A 21,498-nucleotide genomic window follows, 5' to 3' on the forward strand; every position below is an offset into this window, starting at 1 on the left:
TAAAACAAATATTTTAAATTAACAGCCTGGAAACAATGTGGCATGTGTTCAACGTTATGTAAAGTGTATCTCCATAGACGCACAGGGACATCTTGTGTGACATCTGTGTTGTTAGTTATTATTACCCAGCACATAAAGACAAAATGATATATATAAACAATATTGAGGACAATGAAACAGGTCTTCAATAGTGCTCTGTTGTACTAAGAGTGGAAAAGAAATACCTTACAAACTAGGCCTATTTAAAAATCCTTAAAGGTTTGGGAGAAATCCATAAAGTACCCATAAGTAATAAACAAACAGACCTTTAAACCTTGATCGAAGCCACACAAATATAATAATGTATAAAATAACACAGTTTCCCACATCCACTTTGACAAAAAAAACATATTGAATTAAATGGTATCCTTCTGTCCAGATATATTCTATCCATCGAAAATGCCGAAGAGATCGAGGAGTATGTGGGAGATCTCCTGCAGGGCACAGATGGGCGTAAAGGACAGTTTATCGATGAGTTCATCAGCAGATGGAAGAAGACTCAACGTCAGGCCACAGATACCTCAGGTCTTATCCTTCTCAAGGAATCCTTTTCATCACCAGGTAGGCCGTCTGATCTCTGCCATTGAATGTATTTTAATGTTACATAAAGGTACGAATGATTAAATTTCTTCTGAGTGGAAATGTAATTACCGAGATATCAAAATTGATCTCAAATGCGTTATACACAGTCTTTGTCGAAAGTAATTTGCGCTCCATTCCTAGAATCGCAAGACATGACCAAAGACAGCCAGAAAAAGGCCAAACGCAAGGGCCGTAACAAACAGGAGGTGCTGACTGTGAGCCAAACGGAGCCTGAGCCCGAGGTGGTCAAAACCCCTATTGATCAGATGAGGGTGAGTACACATCAGCCCTAAACTTTCGTTCTGTTATCACTTACTTTATTAATATAGTTCTCATGCTTTTAGTACAATAACGCAACCCAATACGTTTATTTGTAAATTATCCATTTCATTTTGACCGTTGTGCTAGTCTGTTTACCAAATCTATTTATTCCTTCCATTCTTGTTTCCTCTCTTAATATTTGTTACTTTCTCAGGCCCAAGAAAACAGCTCTTCTTCTTCAACAAAGAAGAAGAGTAAGTTTGTCAATCTCTATGCTAAAGAGGGCCAAGACAAGACGACCATCTTACTCTCAGGTCGACATGCCTGCGAGTGCCTTGCCCAAAAGCACAACCTTATAAACAACTGCATCACCTGTGGTCGCATCGTATGTGAGCAAGAGGGCTCAGGACCGTGCCTCTTCTGTGGAATCCTGGTACATAAGAGTTTTGAGTTCTTGGGATTTTTTTTTTCAATGTACTTGGTGTACTGAAAATCCGTAGTATTCTTAACTCACTGATTTTTTTTTTCTTTCTGATTCAGGTCTGCACAAGAGAGGAGCAGGAGATCCTGCAACGAGACTCCAACAAAAGCCAGAAACTGCGAAAGAAGCTGATGGGAGGTGAGAGACAAAACTTGTCCAAATTATAAAACACAAAAATCTATAATGGTGTGGATCGATCCTGTGAATTTGTTTCTAAATTGGTGACAGACGGTGGAGAAAGAGATTATCTCCCTCACCAAGAGGCCAAGATGAAGGCTGGTTTGGAGAAGGCTTTGCAGCACAAAGAAAAACTGCTGGAATATGACAAGAATAGGTATCATAAACCACACAGTCCAGATAAAAGCTTCACAATAGTCGATCGATTTATTGCTGTGTGTGCTGTGTTAACATTTGAACAGGACATTTTGATTACTGCAGAAGGTAAGCGTAACACTTACCTATTTCTTTACCGTCCCCTCAAACTCCAGTGTCAGGAGAACGCAGGTTCTGGACGATGAGTCTGACTACTTTGCCACTGAATCAAATCAGTGGTTGTCACCCAACGAGCGAGAGAAGCTGAGGAAACAGGAAGAGGAGCTGAGAGAACTTCGGCACGCCTCTCGCAAGGACAGAAAGATCACGCTGGATTTTGCTGGCAGACAAGTGCTGGATGAAGGAAGCAACCTCAACGAATACTACAACAAGTGAGATATTTTGACTCTGAATCGAGGGTGCAAGGGCAGTGTTGTGTCGTCGTGCTTAACACCTTTTGAAACGCTTGCTATTTAGGTTGGATGAGACCCTCAAAGCTATGAAGAGCGACTCGCCTTCCGAATCCATGTACTCTAAAAGACAAGGTGGAAGGCAGACCCTCGGAGAGCTGGTCAACCCCAACATAATGCAGTCTGCACCAGAGGTAGGTTTACACTGGAAGTAACAATGGTGTCACACTGTGGTACTTTTACACTTCTACATTGGTATTCATTATGAAACTAAATTGAAAACACCAGTAAAATGGGTTGATTGAATGCACTTCCCAGTGGGTGGATGTTGGAGGCAGCAAAAGCAACAAGAGAAATCCGAAGCCGGGAACGAGCTCGAAAGAGGACAAGGGAGGAGAGGAACGTCACAGGTTGCGGCTCCAAGACAAGGACTTGCAGGAGATGTCTGACGGGGGCTGGTGCCTCAGCATGCACCAACCGTGGGCCACACTGCTGGTCAAAGGCATCAAGAGGTAAAGAGACAACTAAATCCCGAATGAGCTCTGGAGATAAACCAAATTGCAGCATTCACCTAAAAATGCACAGTTTAAAACTCAGGAGTCTAGCCACTAAAAACCGAGGTAACATTGTGGTTTGTGTGTGTGTGTCTGTAGGGTTGAGGGGCGAACTTGGTACACGTCCCATCGGGGGCGTCTTTGGATTGCTGCTGCAGCCAAGACGCCCACTCCTCAGGAGATTGCTGAGGTGGAAGCCATGTACCGGCAAGTGTACAAGAAAGGTACACAACCTGTACACAGAAAAATCAAGATAATGAGACTGAATACTTGGATGCTTTGCTTGCAGCACCTTAATTAAAGTCATGTTGCTGCCACAAAGTCTGGTATGACTGTGTAAGTGGATCTTTGCTCTTGTTTTACGTGCAGAGCCCAGGTTTCCGAAAGAATACCCCACCGGCTGCCTGTTGGGCTGCGTCAATGTGAACGACTGCCTGCCTCAGGAGCAGTTCAGCGAGCAGGTCGGTAAAACATAATTATGAGTTTAATGCCAGTGCTAAAGTTCATTGAAAATTCACACTACTAAAACTTAATTTAATTGCCGAACAAATCGGAGATGTTTCTGGTAATTCAGGTCTGAAACTAGGCTGTTTGTCGTCGTAAGGGGACGTTATGGACAGAAAGACTTGACTAAACATGTGAAATGATGCCACAACACCGCTGTGATACTTTTGTATGTGAATTTAAGGATTTTATTTTCCTGAGTTCAGTGTTTGGTTGATCTGTGATCCAAAAATTCTGGCAACCATGTGTTATTTGCTTTGGGCTGACTTGGAAGACGTGTTGCTGTTATTGTTTTCAGGATTTGACTTAGTAGAAGTCTCAGCGTCCTCCTTTCAGCTTTCCCAGCCTCTCTGTCCTTGGAAGCTGGAGGCAGTTTCATCATGAAATAATAGCATTGGAGTAAAGAATTGCACGCGATTCTGACACACAGAACTCTTTGATAGTGTGTTGTGGTTTTATTGACATCCAGAGGCTTATTTCTTCCAAGACCACAGATAAGAACAAAATTAATGATATCTAACCAACAGTTTTATGTGTTCGAGCGATCATAAGACATTTTCCTTGTATTAGTATTGTTTTTGTTGTTGTAGTTAATATTGTATTTTGGAAGTGTTACTGATAAACACTGTATTTGACCGAGTCAACCAAGCATTTTGTGTGTACAGATTGCTGCAATATCTTCTCCTACCAGCAGAGGTCAGACTGTACTATTTTACCAGAGCAGATTACAGTATTCCCCACTAAAGGCAGTATGCACCATAGCAACAATCACTGAAGCACAAACACAAGCCCTCATTATACCAGTTACCTCCCACCAAAATGGTTTATATACAGCTATTACATTGGTATCAGTCAGCTTTGTTTTCGCAGCATACATTCACAGCAAAAGGGGCATATTTTAAATTGTAGTATTTTATAATAAGTATACTCACAATATCGTCGAGCTGCAGGAGACATGAGCAAAGAACGCCCTCAGATTACTACTAAATCAACAGAGTGCACTGCTGCTCTCTATACTTTTCATTTCATGTCTTCCATGAACACTTCTAGCTAAACCCAGCCTGAAGCAGAGTGTTACGAGGACTCTGGTTTGGCTCTCTATATTTGATGCGGCAAAGCGTGGAGGTGCTCCGTTGGCAGTAGTGCTGCCGGTTTGGACCCATAAACTGTTAACTAGAGATTTTTAGCACCCAAATTGATTTAATTATTTGCAGTTGTCCCAAGTATAAACTGGAAAATGCACCCCACTCCCCATTAAGCCTTCATGTGTATACAGAGTCGCTCCTCCATTTGCACTCAATGGAGCACATTTAACTTAATTACATTGCCATCCTCTTCTTGCCTGTTTTGCCTCTGGCTTGAGGAGAGACTGTCTGAGGTCCACTCGTCTCTTTTATTTCTTCTCCCCAGTATATTACAGTACATCATATGTTTGGTTAATCAATCCAGTTGCAAAAATAGCAATTGGTCAATTGTTAGCAGCCATCAATGATATGATAATTAACTGTGTCAATCTATTTTTAGCCAAATCAACATAATCTCTAATCAAAGACACACTCTTGTCTCAGTCACTTGTCATTATTTTTGACGTTATGCATAAACATCTACATGCTTCACTTGTCCTATCTCACAGAAACCTGCACACATACATCCAGTCTACAGTAAAACTGCATAAACAGGGAAATGTGTAAAGCACACACTGAACAAACATGCTCAAACCCTGCAAAGCTACACTCATACACATGAACACATACACTTGTATGCATTCATGAGATGACGAGATACTGAAACGCATCGCATTTAGAAACCGCAAGTCTTCTGTTCCAATTTTATCTCATAAAAACAGCCACGTAAAAAGCATGTAGTTGCATGTCCGTGCATCTCTGCACACATGTTTCAACATATGTGTCTTCTTCCATAAAGACGGATGTCTTATTTGTCAGCGTTTGGGTGAAATCAGCTTTACTAATGTCTACTGCAACATGGTTTGCATTCTGACTGCCGGGACCTGTAAATCTAAGGGCTTTCCCCTTTTGTACTCTGTCCTCATTCTCTCCTCCACCACTCATTCCACCCAGGGCTGTAAAATCATGTTTGCAGGCAGTGTGACTGCCCTTTCATCCTGTGAAAGGGTGTGTGTGTGTGCGTGTGTATGTGTGTATGTGTGTCCACTTGCACAGAGCAGCCATAAATAACACCCCCACCCAACACAAGGGCCCCTCAGAAAAAAGGAAAAGAAAGGCAGATGTAGAAAATTGTGAAGCAACCAGAGAAGAACAACGGTGCCAAAGACATAACGTTGGTGCTGAACAGTTGGTTGGTGCTTATTCCAGTCACCATTTTGGAAAATAAAGCAGAGACTGTTTGCTGCTTTGGCATTTTAAGCTTCCTTCCTTTTATGAAAGCAGAGGAGTGCATGTTCTGTGATTGCATAGTAGCACACAGCTGAGCTGCCGGGCTGGGGGAGTGGATGAGGTGTAGGATTTACTGCCCTTTGCTGGCAGTTGTGGGTGGTTTAAAAGGGGGCTGGTGAACGACAGACAGCCATTATTATTCAGGCTCTTCTAAATCTGCCCCTAGTGATGTATGAAATAATAGAAAATGGAAAGTGGGTGGATCAGGAGAGCGTGTGAGAAACACTATGCATGCGGTAAATGTAAATATTTGAATATCGGCGCTCCGGTGTGATGGCAGTCATTCCTCAGACGGGGCGCTGTTGGACAAAGCGACGTCACAAACCTAATACCCTGTTGACAGACATTGGAGAAAGACCACCCCAGGCTGTGCAGGATTTCCATCTGCTTGACTTGGACCAGTTCTTCCCCTCATTAGAAACTGACTGGTGTATTGATCCATCCCTCCCACCTCCCCCCCATAATCTCTCACTCCTCCCAACTCCCCAGCTCCCGTTCTACTAATAATTGGCCAGCCATTATGATCCGTGCTCTGTCTCTCCACCCCCGACACCTCCTCCCCCCCTTAGTGCTCACTCGGCAACGGCTGAAGATGTACGCCTGACCTGCGGACTGCAGACGGCAGGGGGATGCTAGTGAGAGAGGCAGTTGTGTTGCAGATTTTAGCTGGAGGAGGCAGAGCCAGATAATTAAAAAGGATGAGCAGAGAGCCCCGGCCAAGCTAAGCAGGTTTATGGTTGGCGTGTAGGCTGCAGATGGTTAACTTTACACATACAAATGACACGCAGCTGTCCAATGTTTTAAAACTGCACGTACAATGAAGCACGACTACGGTTTGAGTACAACATTTATCCACGCATGCACATACCCGTTTTCGCTTTACAAAATGGTTCACAGCGCAGGCGAAGGCACATCACGCCCCCACACAGAGCTTGAATCCCACCATCAACTCACTCCTGTGGTGAAAGAATTGATTGGATCAATCCACACTCTAAATAAGGGTCTGATTTATTCCTCTGTTGCAAAGAGCATATCGCCAGCTGCAGAGCCACACGTCTCGGTGAATACAAGTCAGAGGTCTAGTCTGTCTTTTGGACAGGCGTGCCGAGAGCGAGCCCAGTCGCCGTTCAGAGCGGTATTGATTCATATGAAATGACTACTAGGGCAGGAAAGCAAAGTGTGTGTGTGTGCATGTGTATGTGTGTGCTCATGCACTATCTAATCCAAGGACGCTATGAATTCCCAGATGATGAAATGTTGACATAGTAATGCAATATTGGAAGTTTCCACATTCAGAGGTTTTTTGAACAGCAATGCGGCCTAGCGTTCCCCAGATAAGCATGTTTTATTAACCTCGGCTCTATTGAAGGCTGACATACAGCAGGTCCCCTGGCACTTATGCATATCAGAGAGACGCATATTTGAGACATGCCTTGTACCATATTGTTTGGTCTCAAACTGGTCTCAGAATGGATGGATTCCATTTATCTGTAAAGCGTTCAGATCTGCGTCGACAATCCCCTTAATCGTGTTGAATACTTAAGATTCTTGCATGTTATTCGCAGTGAATGCTAAATGCTCTTTAAGCCGTTCGAGTCTTGTTTGGCATTAATATGGCATGTAGCAACTTTGGCCGCATATATGTAACGGTATCATTTGTACAGTAAAAGTATGTTACAGTATCATCTGTATACAATATTTGTATGTAACCGCATCATCTGCGTGTTATAAGTATGTCCGGGCTTCTAATTGTTCAGCAACCGTGTGAGTTGGTTCTTTCTGCATTAAGTTAATGCATATTTGAACTATTTTTTTCAGTTTTGCATCCTCTTTATGTTCCCCATTTGAGCTTGTTAACAGTCCCTCAGTTCTGGTTTGGTTTTCTTTGATGGTTGCTTGGCACCTGGAGGGTGTTTGCTTACTTGCTTACTGTACTCCTATTTTAAGTAAGTGGACATTCTCAATGAAATGTTGTTTATTCTCCTCTCTTAAGATAACACAACTGTCCTTGAATCTTGGGTACAGGGTGCAGATTCCCATCTATATATCTGTCTGAGATCTTCTCAAATATTCACTTTAAGTTGACATTTTAGGTTGCTGTCACTTTCCTAAACTGTCAAAAGTGAGAATATCTTTCAACTTCGTGACAGGGCAGAGCAGAGAGTGTAGTTTTTCTCCACGAAAGGCTTCAAGGGCTCGATACCTCTTTTTACACCGTCAGTGACTATGATGTCTGTATCTTTAGGCACGAGGTGCCATTTCTTCTGATCATCAGCTAGAACTGAAAAGACGACATGCCGCTGTTCCTCAAATCTCTAGACAATTTCATACGCTGAGTCCCAGCGTGTGGGCTAATTACGGATCACTTTGTGTTCGGGCAGTTGCTAATTTTGTGGTTTCTTCCTCAGCTGTCGGACCATTGGTGAGCTGCTGAAAGCAGACACTGTCGTTCTCCACCTCGACAGCGCTCCAGACACATGATCTATATACTCGGGCCCCAGTTAATGACTCGGTGCATGTTGTGCCCAAAGCAGAGGACCCATGCGGAGTTCTTCTGAAAGGCTTTCTTGTTTGCTGAGGCATTATCGGTGGTAACACTGGCCATATTTGGCATGTCCAGCTTTCATGTTTTCGTTTGCTATGGTTGTCTGAACCCAGGTTTCTCAACAGTACACACGGGGGCCACATTCCATTCATATGTGTTCTGCTGCAACCCGGGAACGTTTCTTAGCCTCATTTGAGTTTGCATCATACAGCTGGTAGAGCGCTTTGTGAGTGGATCTTTTTTGTAGCATGTTGATTTTTCCTCAGCTTCTCTCTGAAACTATAAGAGAAATATCACCCTTTTTTTTCATCTTTAGATTAGGACCTTTTGAAAAAAATAACTTAATTAAATAATCTTGAAAATGACATGAAGTTAATAGTTCTTTGAGCACAACAGCGTTTAAGTTAATTTACTTTTGTAACTTGACTATTGTGAACGAGAGGTGCGAATCACCAGAGGTCCCACGATACGATGTCATAACGATACGATATCATCACAATACTGAAGTCCCGATACGATATTATTGCGATATGTTGAGTATCGCGATTTATTACCTTTTTTTTTCAACTGCAAATTGTCCCCGAAGGAAAATTGTCAATAAAGAAATTAATTGATTTCATTCTTTCAGGACCAAAAAGTTTAGAATTGATTAAATAAAAGATCGATTCTCGGCGTGTAACATTACAATATCGCCACGCAAAATATCGCCATACTATGCCGTAAAGTATTTTCCTGTCAACTGAAACTCCTAAATGAGCGGACACCAATGTCAACACAAACATTATAGTTATAAGAGGTGAGAAAGAGCAGCTGGTACAGATGTGTCTATAATGTGGGAAATGAGGAATGAAACCGTTTAAAATATTCAGAATTAATATACATCAAAAATGTATATCTATTTTTATTCCATAGAGTATATGTAATAGTATCATCTGCTCATCTTAAGACAGTCTCATTGCATACAGTTAAATGCAACCAATAAGATGAAGCTTGCAATGTCTTTTCTAAAAGAGTATATTTGGTTTTGCATATGTTTTGACGATGCTGTCATTGTCTAGTCTGGATATAATGTGACATATGAAATAAGAAGTTCCTTATTCAGTTAAATATTTTTTGACCAAGCCAAACTGCACTAACTTGAGCATTGTTTTCATTTAAATCCTAAACCGTGTTGCTGTTTCTATTATCTCAGTCGTTGCATCAGCACTCAGATGCCTATTTCAGACTTTTATCTTAATAACCTCCAGTTAATTCTTGTTTTTTTTCACTTTCCGCTTCTTCGTGAGTTCATATTCAACCCCATTATTTCAGAATATACTGTACATGCGATAAATGCGATCCTACACTGCACCTCCGTAGATGTATGCACACCAGCACATGTCAGATAACAGTAACCATAGGCTTGTGACACATCACATAGCTGCAAGCTTAGCCACTTATCTGTTAAAATAAGTGCTGCTTTCTGTGGAATTCCATCTGTGCAAGCTCTCCCTCTGACCTCCAGAGTGGAGCTCCCAGTCTTGTTAGGCTGGCTGGAAGCTCGGTCTGATGCCTGCGTTTCCTTGTGTGGTAATGTGATATTTATATGCTGAAAGCCTTCCTGCGAGCATGCCACACACACACACACACACGCACACACACGCACACCACACTCACCACACTCTCAGGATATATTGGAGGCATTCCAAAGGAAGGTAAATCGGGCGACGCTATGTTTTCCTCCCCGTTTCCCTCTGTAACATTGCTCAAATCCATAGCAGTGGCTGCTCCCTCTCTTCCTCTTCCCTTCCCCCTACATCATTCCATCTTCATATCCCCCCCCCAGGGCGTCCCCCTCCCCACACACACTTTCTCTACACAGTATGTTTTACAAGTCCGGGCTGTGAAATTCAACGTGTTCGTGGAGAAGTCAGATTATGCCCGGTGAACATACTTGCACATTTGCACGCAACTATAGATCGTTCTCTCAGCTATATCTCTTTCTGTGCAAAAAAAAAAACCCTCTGTCTCTTACACACTCGCATTCCTCCTCTTCCTCCCTTTTTTTTCTTCTTCTTGCTGGGCAGTTTGCCATGACAGAGAGGTCAGACATCATGTGATTCTGCAGTGGTGTGGAGAATGCATTCAGCCCAGAGTCCCCAGGCACCAGATGACAACCAACCCAAACCTCAGTCACAGGTTTTCAACAGCATGAAAAATACATAGAACCATCTGCCAGACTTGAAATGCTCTGCTACACTGTTAAGAATTTCACTGCCGTCCTTAAACCACATCTTTGAATGGCACACAGTTCCTGCTGTTGAGGGAACTGTCAGTGAAGCTCCCCCGATATCATCTCTCTTCCAGTTGGTTCTGCTCATTTAATAGGACTTGTTCGCCTCGCTGTACGCGGATCACAGGGACTTGAAATAAAGATAAAGGCAACACAAGTTATTTCAGGCAGCTTCCCTTTGATGGTCTGAAGGACAGCAGTGTTGATGAAAATAAGTTAGATTCAAAGAGAGGTAACTGAATACCACGCTGTGCGAAGCGTTAGTCTGAATGCTAAACGGGTTCAACATCCATGTTCTTTGTCCTGAAGGAAAAAAAGATCGATATTGCTCTTTTTAGTCCTAGTCATTGTGACATAGTCATTACTCCAGGACAGTCCTTTTAGAGCATAAACATAAACCTGCAGATGCTGATCATGTCACAGAGTTGACTTATGTTGAATATTCCAGAAGACGAGCTACGAAAGCTTCAGAGATAACCAGAAGATCTCATGTAAAGACATTACATGTCATTAGCAGGTTTAGTTATAATGCATTCAAGATGTAGTTTGTCAATTCACAAATATTGGATGTTATGCAGCTAAAATTGCAGCTAAGAACATAAGAACACATTTTAAAATACTTATATCGGTATTAGATTGATAAATGAAAAGGACTTAATTCAACCATATTGTATTATGGATACATGTGTGTAATGTACTGCATATAGAAGAACTAGAACTAGTAGCTCCATCACAATTAGTCCTTTAATGTTTGTTAACCCACTTCTAGTCATTTTTGGTCAGTCTTGATGTAGTTTATTGTAGCATTTAATATTATTTAATAATAATTTCTGCTAACACATTTCTTCACACGCCGTAACATTTGATTCTTGTGATTGTCGGCTCATTTGAATGGTGGATATATAACGTGTACAGAAGAAATGGGGAAGGATAAAGTATATCTAGCTGTTGCTGTTTTTTTAAATAGGTATATTTGCAATTCTTTTAAGTCCCTGCAGATGTAACTGGAACAGCCTTTTCTTTATTTTTAGCTTATGGAACAGTCATCTGCTTCACAGTTTGTGCTCTCTTTGAAATAATGGCCTCGGCTGTGTTAAACAATGTTTGCATAAAAAAAAGGGAAAAAAAGGAGACCTCTGCAGATTTTATTGTCGTGATCTATTTAGTGCCTTGCCACAGGCAAACTTCAACCCCCCACAATGAGCTTTAATGAAGCATAGAATCAATATGTTTGACATTTATCTCCCGTCTCCACATCTGGTGTTTGTTGTTGATGCCCCAAGATGGCTCCTCGTGAGGCTAGTGCCTGTGCCAGTTTTACTGTTTTTTTTCCGAAGGAGGTAAAGAATGAAGGTTGTGTGTCGGCAGTCGGTGAGTATACTTCATACGCAGAGTCGGTGTGCGACTGCGTTTCCCTTCCCAGTGTACTCGGGAATTGGAAGAGCTCTCAATTTAATCATTATTCTTAACGCCTGTTCCCATCCAAATGTGAGAACAGACATTACTTCACTCATTACCTCGAGCTGATTTTGAGTGTTTTTGCCAGCGTTCCCCAGGCAAGCCTAAGCAATTGCTTTATGTCACACGTGTGTGTGTGTGTGTGTGTGTGTTCATTTGAGAAGAGATCTTTATCCAGCCAGGCCCCGACCCAGCAGCAGTATAACCACAAGTATCTCTCCGAGAGAGGGAGAACCGGAGAGACAGAGAGCGAGAGACTCTCTGCCACTGCAGGGTCAGAGATTACAAACTCAATTGTACTCTGCTGGATGACATGTCTGCTCAGCAACTTCCTGCTGGCGACATCAGAGGGAAGGAAAGTATGGAGAGAGAGGGGGAGGCGAGGAAGGCATTTTGTGCTTCCAGCGCCATTAATCTTTCTTTCTTCGAGTGCAGCAAAGTAAGAAAAAAAGGCCAATGAGTCTGACTCATTCCCAAATTATAATCACTGCAAAAACAAAATACAACCTGCGAATAAATTGCAAATTATTCTCTTGAATCTGGATTTCTTGTTACTCTATGGTCTGGTATATGACCTTCTGATATTTCATTTTTAAATCTGATGGATTTGAGATGGGACAATCACGTTCATTAGCAGTGATATCGCTCACTGATATCGGCGCCGTTCCAGTTGGCCGACGCCTTCCACCGTTTGTTTCCTTATTTAAAAAACCTTTACAGGATTCCCCAACATAACGGAGTCTGTCAAGTCTTTGCCACACGTCTGCTACACAGATTTCAGGGTTTTGCTGACACTCATGGTAAAGGTAATTGATTGCATTATGACTTGGTGTGCACTAGTGTGATAAGCCACGACATGAAGCCTGCACAAAATTTGGATCAGCTTTGGGATCACGGAGCAGCAATTATAACATTATTGCCTGATCGTGATTATTTTAGGCTGAGCGCCATCGTTTTGCATAATCCTTAGATTTTATGACCAAGGGAATTTGAAGAAATGCCTCCAAAAAAAAAATAATTTGGTGCATTTTCATGAGCTGGGCAAGTTAAGCGTCGATCTGGGTACAAAGTTCTGATGTCAGGCGGGGAAAACAAACTTGGCCAGATCTCTGCTGTTGGACAGGCTCTTTTGTTTCAGCTCTCGGGAGCATTTTTCTTGTTTTACCGAAGCAAGATGATGACAGAGAGGTGCTGATAACGGCTCTTTATATTTATAGCAGAGTCATTGCAGCAGTGCGTTTGTCAGCTCGGTTCAAAGTTATGGTGGAGATCACTTACAGCCACGTGAGCCCAGAAGGTCTTCGGCTTCGCGAGAGAACGAGCGCAGAACCAACGTTGAAGTGTTTGCCGCGGTCATACGACCGGTTCTGAAGAACATTGTGATCGTTCTGCTTTGTTGCGGTGACTTCAATGCTACGCTAGCTCCTGAAAGTATGCACGTTCTGCTTTTTAATGTTTGTAACGTTGTTGTTCCTTAATTTCATCGTCTTCTGTATCGTCCACCAGATGATGACACAAGCAGACGTAGCGCTTGTGCGTTACCACAATACATCGAACGAGAACAACTTAATCTCATATGACCTTGATATGAATGCCAGACCTTATTGTCCTTGATCTCTAAAGAATCTGCAACTTCTTGCCTTTTAAAAAAAAAATAATAATTATGATTACTTATTTTCTGCATAAATATGATCACGTTTTTTTAATTGTATTGTTCGGTGCCTTCCCATCGTGCCACAGAGTAATACTGCACATGTTTAGAAAGATTAAAAAAGCATCCAAATCACGAATAATAATCACAATGAACACAAGCAATGACCCCTTTTCAAGCATTTTCTGTCAGTTCAGAAATATTAAAATGACCCACTTTGAGCTTTTCCTTGGTCAAACCATAACAGTTGTGTCCTCAAACTGACCGTCTCCTTCCACATGTGTCATCTGACTCGCTTTCAGTTGAGTCTGAGCCCCAATGAGCTCCAGTGTTGATCACACAGTCACTGCACTGTTAGATGCACGCGGTCTCTACGGTTGCAACTGTAGTACTTTGAGTGATATCATTTATAACCGCTTATTCATGTTGAGGAGCTTAGGGAATGATTTCAATATAACAATCTATAAAAAAAAAAGTAAACCGTCAAGTAGTTTCCCACAAGGTTTACTTACAGTACTTTAGCACTTTAAATGAATTAGATCCAAACTGTGAAGGAAGAGATAGAGTTTTATTTCTTAATAAACACTCTTCCTCATCTCCGTGAAATCAGGAAAAAGAGACTCTGGCTTATTTAAATAAGTAATACAGAAGTAATTTGGTTTATATTGTTTTTTTATTTCATTAAATCTATGGAAATGTATGTTATTCTTATTTGGCATTAATATCATCCAGTATAACAAACACCAGGTGGCTTTATATTTGAAAAAAGTATCGTATTGGGCTTACACTTCTACTAAAATTTATCCTCACTTGACAATAAAAGACTTGTTGCCGGTCTCAAGTAAAAATCCACGAGACTGGCAACAAGTTTCTCCGATCATCTGGTTGGAGAAACGCATTAACGGGATTTCAAGAGGTTGAGTCCACAAGCTGCTCGCTAGGTGCTGCCAGCTGTTGTCGTGGGCATCAAGTGTTTCAAGTGCTTTTTTTTTTTCCTTTTTAAGATTCCAACTGCCTTTTCATAAATGGTCTGACTTGTAAATCGGTAACAAAACACGAGCACGGAGCTCCAGATTGAATCAAATTCGACGACCAAAAGAAAGTTTCCCCTCTGATGTTTGATCGTCTTATTCAAAGCAGCGGATGCGTGCGCTCTAAACCACCGTTTCACCTGTTGCATTCATGAGAACGTCACATTGTTCTCGGCTCACCGTCCGTGACAGATGTGTTCACGCGGCGTATCTTGGGTTCGGGAGCTTTTGTCCATTAAAGCGGTGGCAGGGTGTCGCACTCACCGTTCAGCTGGTGGTTGTTGTTTGTCTTCAGTGTACGAGCGCCATTAGTCCCACTCAGTAAATGTCTTGATTAGGGGAGCGTGCCTCGCTATGAGCGGCTGTCGATTTTAATGGCAGGAGGAGTGTGATCATTATTTTCAATGAGGCTCCAGTGACACGCGCTGAGGGAAGCCGGGAATTCAGTCTTCCCCGTGTCCGCCAGGTACTACCTGCCTGTGATTAAGCAGAATAAACATCAAATATGATTTTTCTTTCCTTTTTGTTGCGGTGAAGTCTCGTTGCCCTGTCTGTGCCCTCAACTCACTGGGGCCAGCTCTCAACTCTGGAGCTGAAGGGCGCTAACGTGAAGCTACACAACGGGTCTGAGGATCCACACACACACTATGTTTGAAGTTAAAGTTGTAATACAACGTTTGCATAATACAGCTAGAAAGACAATGTATGTATACTCATAAAATAAGAAATAAGATAATCCTTCAGCGGGAAAATTACAGGATTACAGCAGCACTGCTCACAAGTAAATAAGATTTTAAAAAATCAAGTAATATAAATAAGCAGTAGAACGTAACACAATTAAAAAAAAAAAATAATATATATATATATATATATATATATATATATATATATATATATATATAATTTAGCAGTTAAAAGAATTATTAAATATTCAGATGGAATAAAAAATATACAGATAGAATTTAAAAAATATTGTATAAAAGTACTTAAACAAAATGAAAAGCAGTACAACGACTATTAAATATTCAGGTGGAATAAAAATATACAGATGGAATAAAAAAATTGGGAAGTATAAAAGTACTTAAACATACTTGAACAAAATTAAAGATTATCAGTACAAAGCATATTTTAAATATACAGATGGAATACAAAAATTGTATAAAAGTTCTTAAACATACTTCAACGTAGTGGATATTGCACGAGGAGATGAATTAAAGTGTTCAGTCTGTTCACAGTGGTTCGCGTGCGTATATGTATGCATGTGCATAATGTACATTTAACATAATATGCTATTGAGTCATTAAAAAATATTGGCATCATTAAAATGTGTAACAAGAATCAATAAGGAATTTGCGGTCTTACTCCCCTCGCTGCCAGCTGCCACTATTTCATCTCTTTGCCGTGTTTAGTGAGATTTCTTGACGCGCACACAGTGCACGGGCTCTATCGCCACGTTCCACTGGGCAAGCGTCCATCAAATGCTTTGGCAGGCTGCGTGTGTGTGAAGTAGAGTATTGATTTGCATGCAACATCATTTTCTTTCCCTCTCAAATGTCTGGCGGTCAGTGTAGCGAGAATAAGATTCAGCATAATTAGTTGAATAATGCTGGCACTTCACATATCTTTTAACTATACGCGTTGCCTCCGCCGGGCCGGGCGTTAAAGACACATCGGCACGTTATCGCAGAGGAACTGCGTCCATGCGTCGTGCCTTTTTGGAAGAACACATATTTATTTTCTCTCAGAATGAAAAGCTCGACCCGTCTCATCAATCACTTTGGGTCCAGACGTCCCTGTGATACTAGGAGAATATTAGAGTAGTCCTCTCCTCGCAACACCAGTTCAGAAAGCCACGTGAGAGGCTAGTTGGTGTTTATAAGATGGATGGATGAATGGATGGATAGATGTATAATTTATTCATCCCCCCCAAGGGGAAATTTGTTTGTGGCAGCAGCAAGCAAAGTTACATAGACGCACAAATGTTAGACAGTTGGGTCAGACAAAAGAAGGATATTTGTGCTTATACAAGTCTTTATACGAGGTTAAAATAATATGTTGTGGTAAAGAACGGTTAACTGGTATTGGTGCTTGTGTCGTAACTGTCCGCTGTCCACTCGTGTTAGCAATTAAAACGTTTCATCTCATGCCGACGCGGTGTGAATTGAACTGTACTTGAAGAGATACTTGGCATTTGAAGAGGTCAGAGGACGCTTCACTGGATCCCTTTCTGCGTCCGATCAGATTTAGAAATTTGACAGTCGCCGGCTAGAAATGAGAAGCTGCTGCAGATTTTTTTTCTTCTTCTGCCTCTGTTTGGAACCAAGCACCCGTTTTTTTGCTTTTGAAATTCAAGATGTAAATCTAGGAGCAGTTGTCGTACTTCATTTCCTGAAGGTCTTCATTGTTCGGAGATCATTCGGGACCGTACTAGTGCGAGGAAATATCCGTGAAATCTGAAAAATAGTTGACAAGCATGAATTGAAAAGGACGCGTAAAAAGAGCTTCTATCCAACACCTCCTGTCGAACAGTTCACTGTGTTCCCCATTGGAAACGTATCAGTCGGATCATCTTATCTATTGTGAGCTGGAGCACTAACCCATGGGCTTAGAGAAACCTAAAACCCGCCTTTGATAATAATCAAGGGACAGCCTTCCTTCTGTGCTCCTTTTTCTCAAGCCGCGCTCATTGCCAGTCTCTGGAGAAGGAGGGAAGAGACGGTTGTTTCCCACAGAGGCTGAGTGAACACAGATGGGGGAGGAGGGGGGGGGGGCTGTACCCCATGTGTCAGGATATCAAAGCAAACATTCACCTTAAGAGACAGACACGTTCATAAACTCCCCCCGTCCTTCTCCAGTTCCCCCGTTATGAAATTAAATGCCCACCGTGTAGCGGGTTTGTTACCCGACTTAAAATACGAGCCCGTCCCCGCTGACAGCACCGGCGTTAAGGAGAGCGGGATTTGTGGCATCGATAAAAGCAGATTGTGGTGGAAAATAAGTAGTTTTAATGCCTCAGATTCCCTGGAACTTTTTCTTTGAAGTGGAGGTTTGAAAGCAGACATGGTAATTGTCGTGTGTGTGTGTGTGCGTGTGTGTGTGTGTGTGTGTGTGTGTGTGTGTGTGTGTGTGTGTGTGTGTGTGTGTGTGTGTGTGTGTGTGTGTGTGTGTGTGTGTGTGTGTGTGTGTGCACACGCTAAGTAGAAGGGTTTGACTGTGTGATTTTCTATAATTTGCAGTGTGGTTGTCTGATACTTCCACTTATGTATGAAAATAACATCTACTTATTTTGCTATTTGTAACTTCCGAACCAGTTTATTAGACATTGCATAATATTTTCTCGTCATCTCTGTGTTTTTGGATATTGTTGCAAGATGCCGCCGCCCTTTTTAGAAACCCGTTTTTTTTTTGGTTTGTTTTTTAAGAGTCCAGCACTCGTCAAACAGAAGCTTAACTGTGAGTACAAGAGGAAACCCTGCCTGCGCCTTGGAAAGTTCCAGCAGTTCGCTTGTTGAGTCTTAAAAAAAAATAAAATACTGTCTGACTGCTGAGAGGCTGGCTTGTTTTCTTCTTGCCTGAGGGCCACTGCAGGAGGTGAAGTCATAAACATGGCTGTGAAAGTGGAACTGAGCTAAGCGAGGAAGTCTGTGTGAATCTCGCTGCAAAAACATATGACTTCACTACACCTGTCAGCACTAGTGCTGGCTAAAGGGCTCATGTGTGGCTTGCTTAACAACTTATTTTCTTTCTTTTTCTGAATTGTTATGCTTATGAAGCAGCGGAGCAGCAGAATTAATTTAGTACCTTCTGTCTCCCAAGGAATTTTAATAGTGGGATACAAGAGGACGATAATTGCTGACACAGAGAGTTGGTTCTTGAACTAAACACAAATACACAAATAATGCAAGTACAAACTTACATTGGTTGTATGTATTTTTTTAGATACTAGCGACCTATGTAAGCTTGTACTTTTGAGAGTAATTACAAACTTACACGTTTTAAATTGGGGTTTTACTTTTGTCGGTGCAAAATACGCGAATTTCCTTTCTTCTTTTTTTTGTTAGAAGCAGGGAGCATTTTCTCTGCAGAGGAAATGTGTTTTTGTTTCTTCTTTCTTCCAGTTGTGCTGACTGTGTGGCAGTAATTGGGAAATCGTGGCCCCGGATGCTGAGCTTCTAATAATGAGACATGTCTCTCGTTGGGTTGAGGATATTAATAATGTAGGAAATCCAGGAGCCAGCGTTGGACACTCCTAGATAATTAATGTTCACTCTCCAAACTTGACACCAGTTGATTCTGTAGGTGAAGGAGTGTGCTCAATTTTTAATCATCAGCGTGCAACTCGGTCTGTCTGAGCTCTAAAGGAAGAGACAAAGTGGGCTTCCTGAGCTGCCTGTTTAGAAGGATAAGATTAGCGCTGCTCTGGGTTCATGTCACCAGTGTGATCCAAAGCCTCTCTCCATACAGGCCGAGGGCACATATGTTTGCACCTTTTGCTTCCACTTTTAAAGGGGTTGTTAAAGGTGTCTGACAAAATGTCGGCCATGTGGACGTCCCTGCAGCTAAAGATACAAATTGCAGTGAATAATAAAAGGGTACTTGTAACATGTAAAAGCAACGGATGTGTATAACTCCTCCTATATTTTCACGATCCATTACTCTTCCAGTTATGTTCTTAATTACTCATATTAGACAATTGTGGCCATCACGCTTTAATAAAACCCAGAGTGACTTCTTAGGATCTTGTGTATGGTCCAACTAATAAAATACAAAGTCTGACTAATACAAAGCAGCAAATTGTCCAACATGATAAGCTCAGACTTGGGAATGATTGGGCAGTAAATATGGCGTTTATGCTTGAAAAACAATGAATCGATTACTAAAATGGTTGTGAATAATTGTTCTGATTATCAACTAATTGATCTAATCTAATTTTTTGACCACATTTACATGCATGATGTATTTTGCCTGTTTGCCAGAAATGTGGTTTACATGATCTGTTTAAATCTTGCAGTTAAGTCTCTTTATTCCCATTTTTCTTTTTTTTCAAAACAGTAAACAAAATTCTTCCATCCATCTGAGCTGCTCTTTGAATATCTATCGAGCTCCCTCGACCATCTCTGACTTAGCATTCAGTCCAGAATCTCAACTACACAGATAAACAACAATGAGCACAGTGGTTTTATTAAATATTGTGCAAATGAAACACAAAGTGCAATTTTACGGTTGGATGGAAAGATCTGAAACCAAAAAGGGGCGTCAAACTAAGTTCCATTGAATTCATAAATACAGTAAATTACAACATGAGTGCTCGGACGACGTGCGCTGTCGTGGCAGGTATAATAAATTCCTCCAATTTATCTTTGAACGCCACGTCTGCCATCAGCACAACAGCGGCGTCGCGAGATATTCACTTACGGTCGCTGCTCGTTTTCCCGTTTGAATAGAAAACGCTGTTCTCACTGGTTTCATTCATTCCGATCAACCCTTCTTTGTCGCCTTTCGTGAAGATGTTTCAAAGTAAATGTGACGTGAAAAGATTATTTCTCGTGAACTGCTGCAAGGCCTTTGATGTGAAACAGATGGAGGAATGAGTTTGCATTGCAGCATTAAACAGCAGATGGCAGGAAATCAAGAAAACGGGGAGGATTCTTACACAAAAAAAAACCGAGGAAAACGCAGAATTACAACTTGGAATTAGAAATAAAGGCCCGTCTGTCATAATAGCCATTCTCCAATAAATGAACAGTCTGTGGTGTAACAATACGTTTCGTTACTGAAATAGAGACTTCAAATGTGCACAAATTTGTTTTTTTTTCGTCGTCGAGACTGTGCGATGCCGGCTGCATGTATTGAGACACAATGAGACACATTTGTCTTAACATAGCCGTTCAAGACGTGTGCATTAACACCGTTACAACTTCCAAGATGATGGTGTTAAACAATATCAATTCATAGCAAAACAGTCAACAAGACTAATCGACTCATAATGAGAGGACGTCGGCTGCAGTTAATTTAGTAGATTGTGTTGTTTTGAAGCCTGATACATACATATACGTACATACACGAACAATATGCTCGCTGGCCGTCTGTGTTGTCTGCGTGCGCTCTCGCCCTGTGCATCGATGGAAAAACTAATTGTACACTTACAGCGGAGCGTGCAAAAAGGCCGAGAGGCCGCTTCCAGTGCCGTGTTTCCTGAGGGCAGCTGCATTTGTTTGAGCGGCTGATGAATGCCAGAAACCGGCTTGTGTTGTTTGGTGACCACAGTAGATTAAAGAACGATTGGCGAACGCTTGCCGTTGCATACGGTTTCCCAACAAACACCCTTGTCACCGCCCACATGTAAACCCGTCGCTTGGAGAACAACCCATCTGTTTCTCCATTCCCAGGGTGAAACCAGCCCTGACAGATCTGGCTAAGCAGTGTTTCTCAAGTGTCCTTTTCTGGGAAGGCACTGTTGGCTTTGTGCAGTTCCCTATCGATCTGAATCTCTGCCTCTTGTGGTTTCTCCCTCACCTTCTACTCTTATTATCCGTCTTTCCTACCGAATCATACCCCTCATTTTTACTCGCTGGTGCTCCCTCTTTCCCCCTCCGCCTGCCTCCCCCCCTCCCTTCTTCCACCCTCCTCATTTTTAAAAGCCACATGCTCCCAGCCCGTCTGGCTCAGTTGCACCCTGCCAATGAAGGGCTTTTTATTGGGCTGAGATTGAGTGCAGCCAAGCAGGGCCTGGCTAGAGCTGAGGCTGGGGCCAGGCTCGCCGTCCCCCAACCCCCTCCCACCAACCCACCCGCCCGACTGCACAGCCCACTCCACATGCCTGTTCTGGTCTGGCCCTGTCGCCCAGAAGGAGATTACTTGTCTCTGCTGCCCTTAATTGCCGACAGCAGCTGAAAAGAGCCAGAGAGAGAGCGAGACACTGTAGAGAGGAGAGGGAACAGTGTTGGCTTGTCGAGCTGTTACTTGACAAGCTTGGACTCAAAG

The 21,498-nt window shown here is 42.1% G+C and overlaps 1 protein-coding gene across 1 annotated transcript in view; it reads left to right on the plus strand.

The window, feature by feature from the left end:
- The window catches only part of trip4 (thyroid hormone receptor interactor 4), a 73,086-nt gene that overhangs the window by 644 nt on the left and 50,944 nt on the right, over window positions 1-21,498 (plus strand). The window contains exons 2-11 of the mRNA XM_068573639.1: window positions 419-600; window positions 763-893; window positions 1,097-1,315; window positions 1,423-1,501; window positions 1,592-1,697; window positions 1,852-2,067; window positions 2,153-2,279; window positions 2,404-2,597; window positions 2,739-2,863; window positions 3,009-3,100. Coding sequence (XP_068429740.1) covers window positions 419-600; window positions 763-893; window positions 1,097-1,315; window positions 1,423-1,501; window positions 1,592-1,697; window positions 1,852-2,067; window positions 2,153-2,279; window positions 2,404-2,597; window positions 2,739-2,863; window positions 3,009-3,100 — 1,471 coding nt within the window. The remainder of the gene's footprint in view (window positions 1-418; window positions 601-762; window positions 894-1,096; window positions 1,316-1,422; window positions 1,502-1,591; window positions 1,698-1,851; window positions 2,068-2,152; window positions 2,280-2,403; window positions 2,598-2,738; window positions 2,864-3,008; window positions 3,101-21,498) is intronic.

This window comes from Clinocottus analis, unplaced genomic scaffold (assembly GCF_023055335.1).
Source record: "Clinocottus analis isolate CAN_PGR_092001 unplaced genomic scaffold, fCliAna1.0.p SCAF_1, whole genome shotgun sequence".
Classification (NCBI taxonomy): domain Eukaryota; kingdom Metazoa; phylum Chordata; class Actinopteri; order Perciformes; family Cottidae; genus Clinocottus; species Clinocottus analis.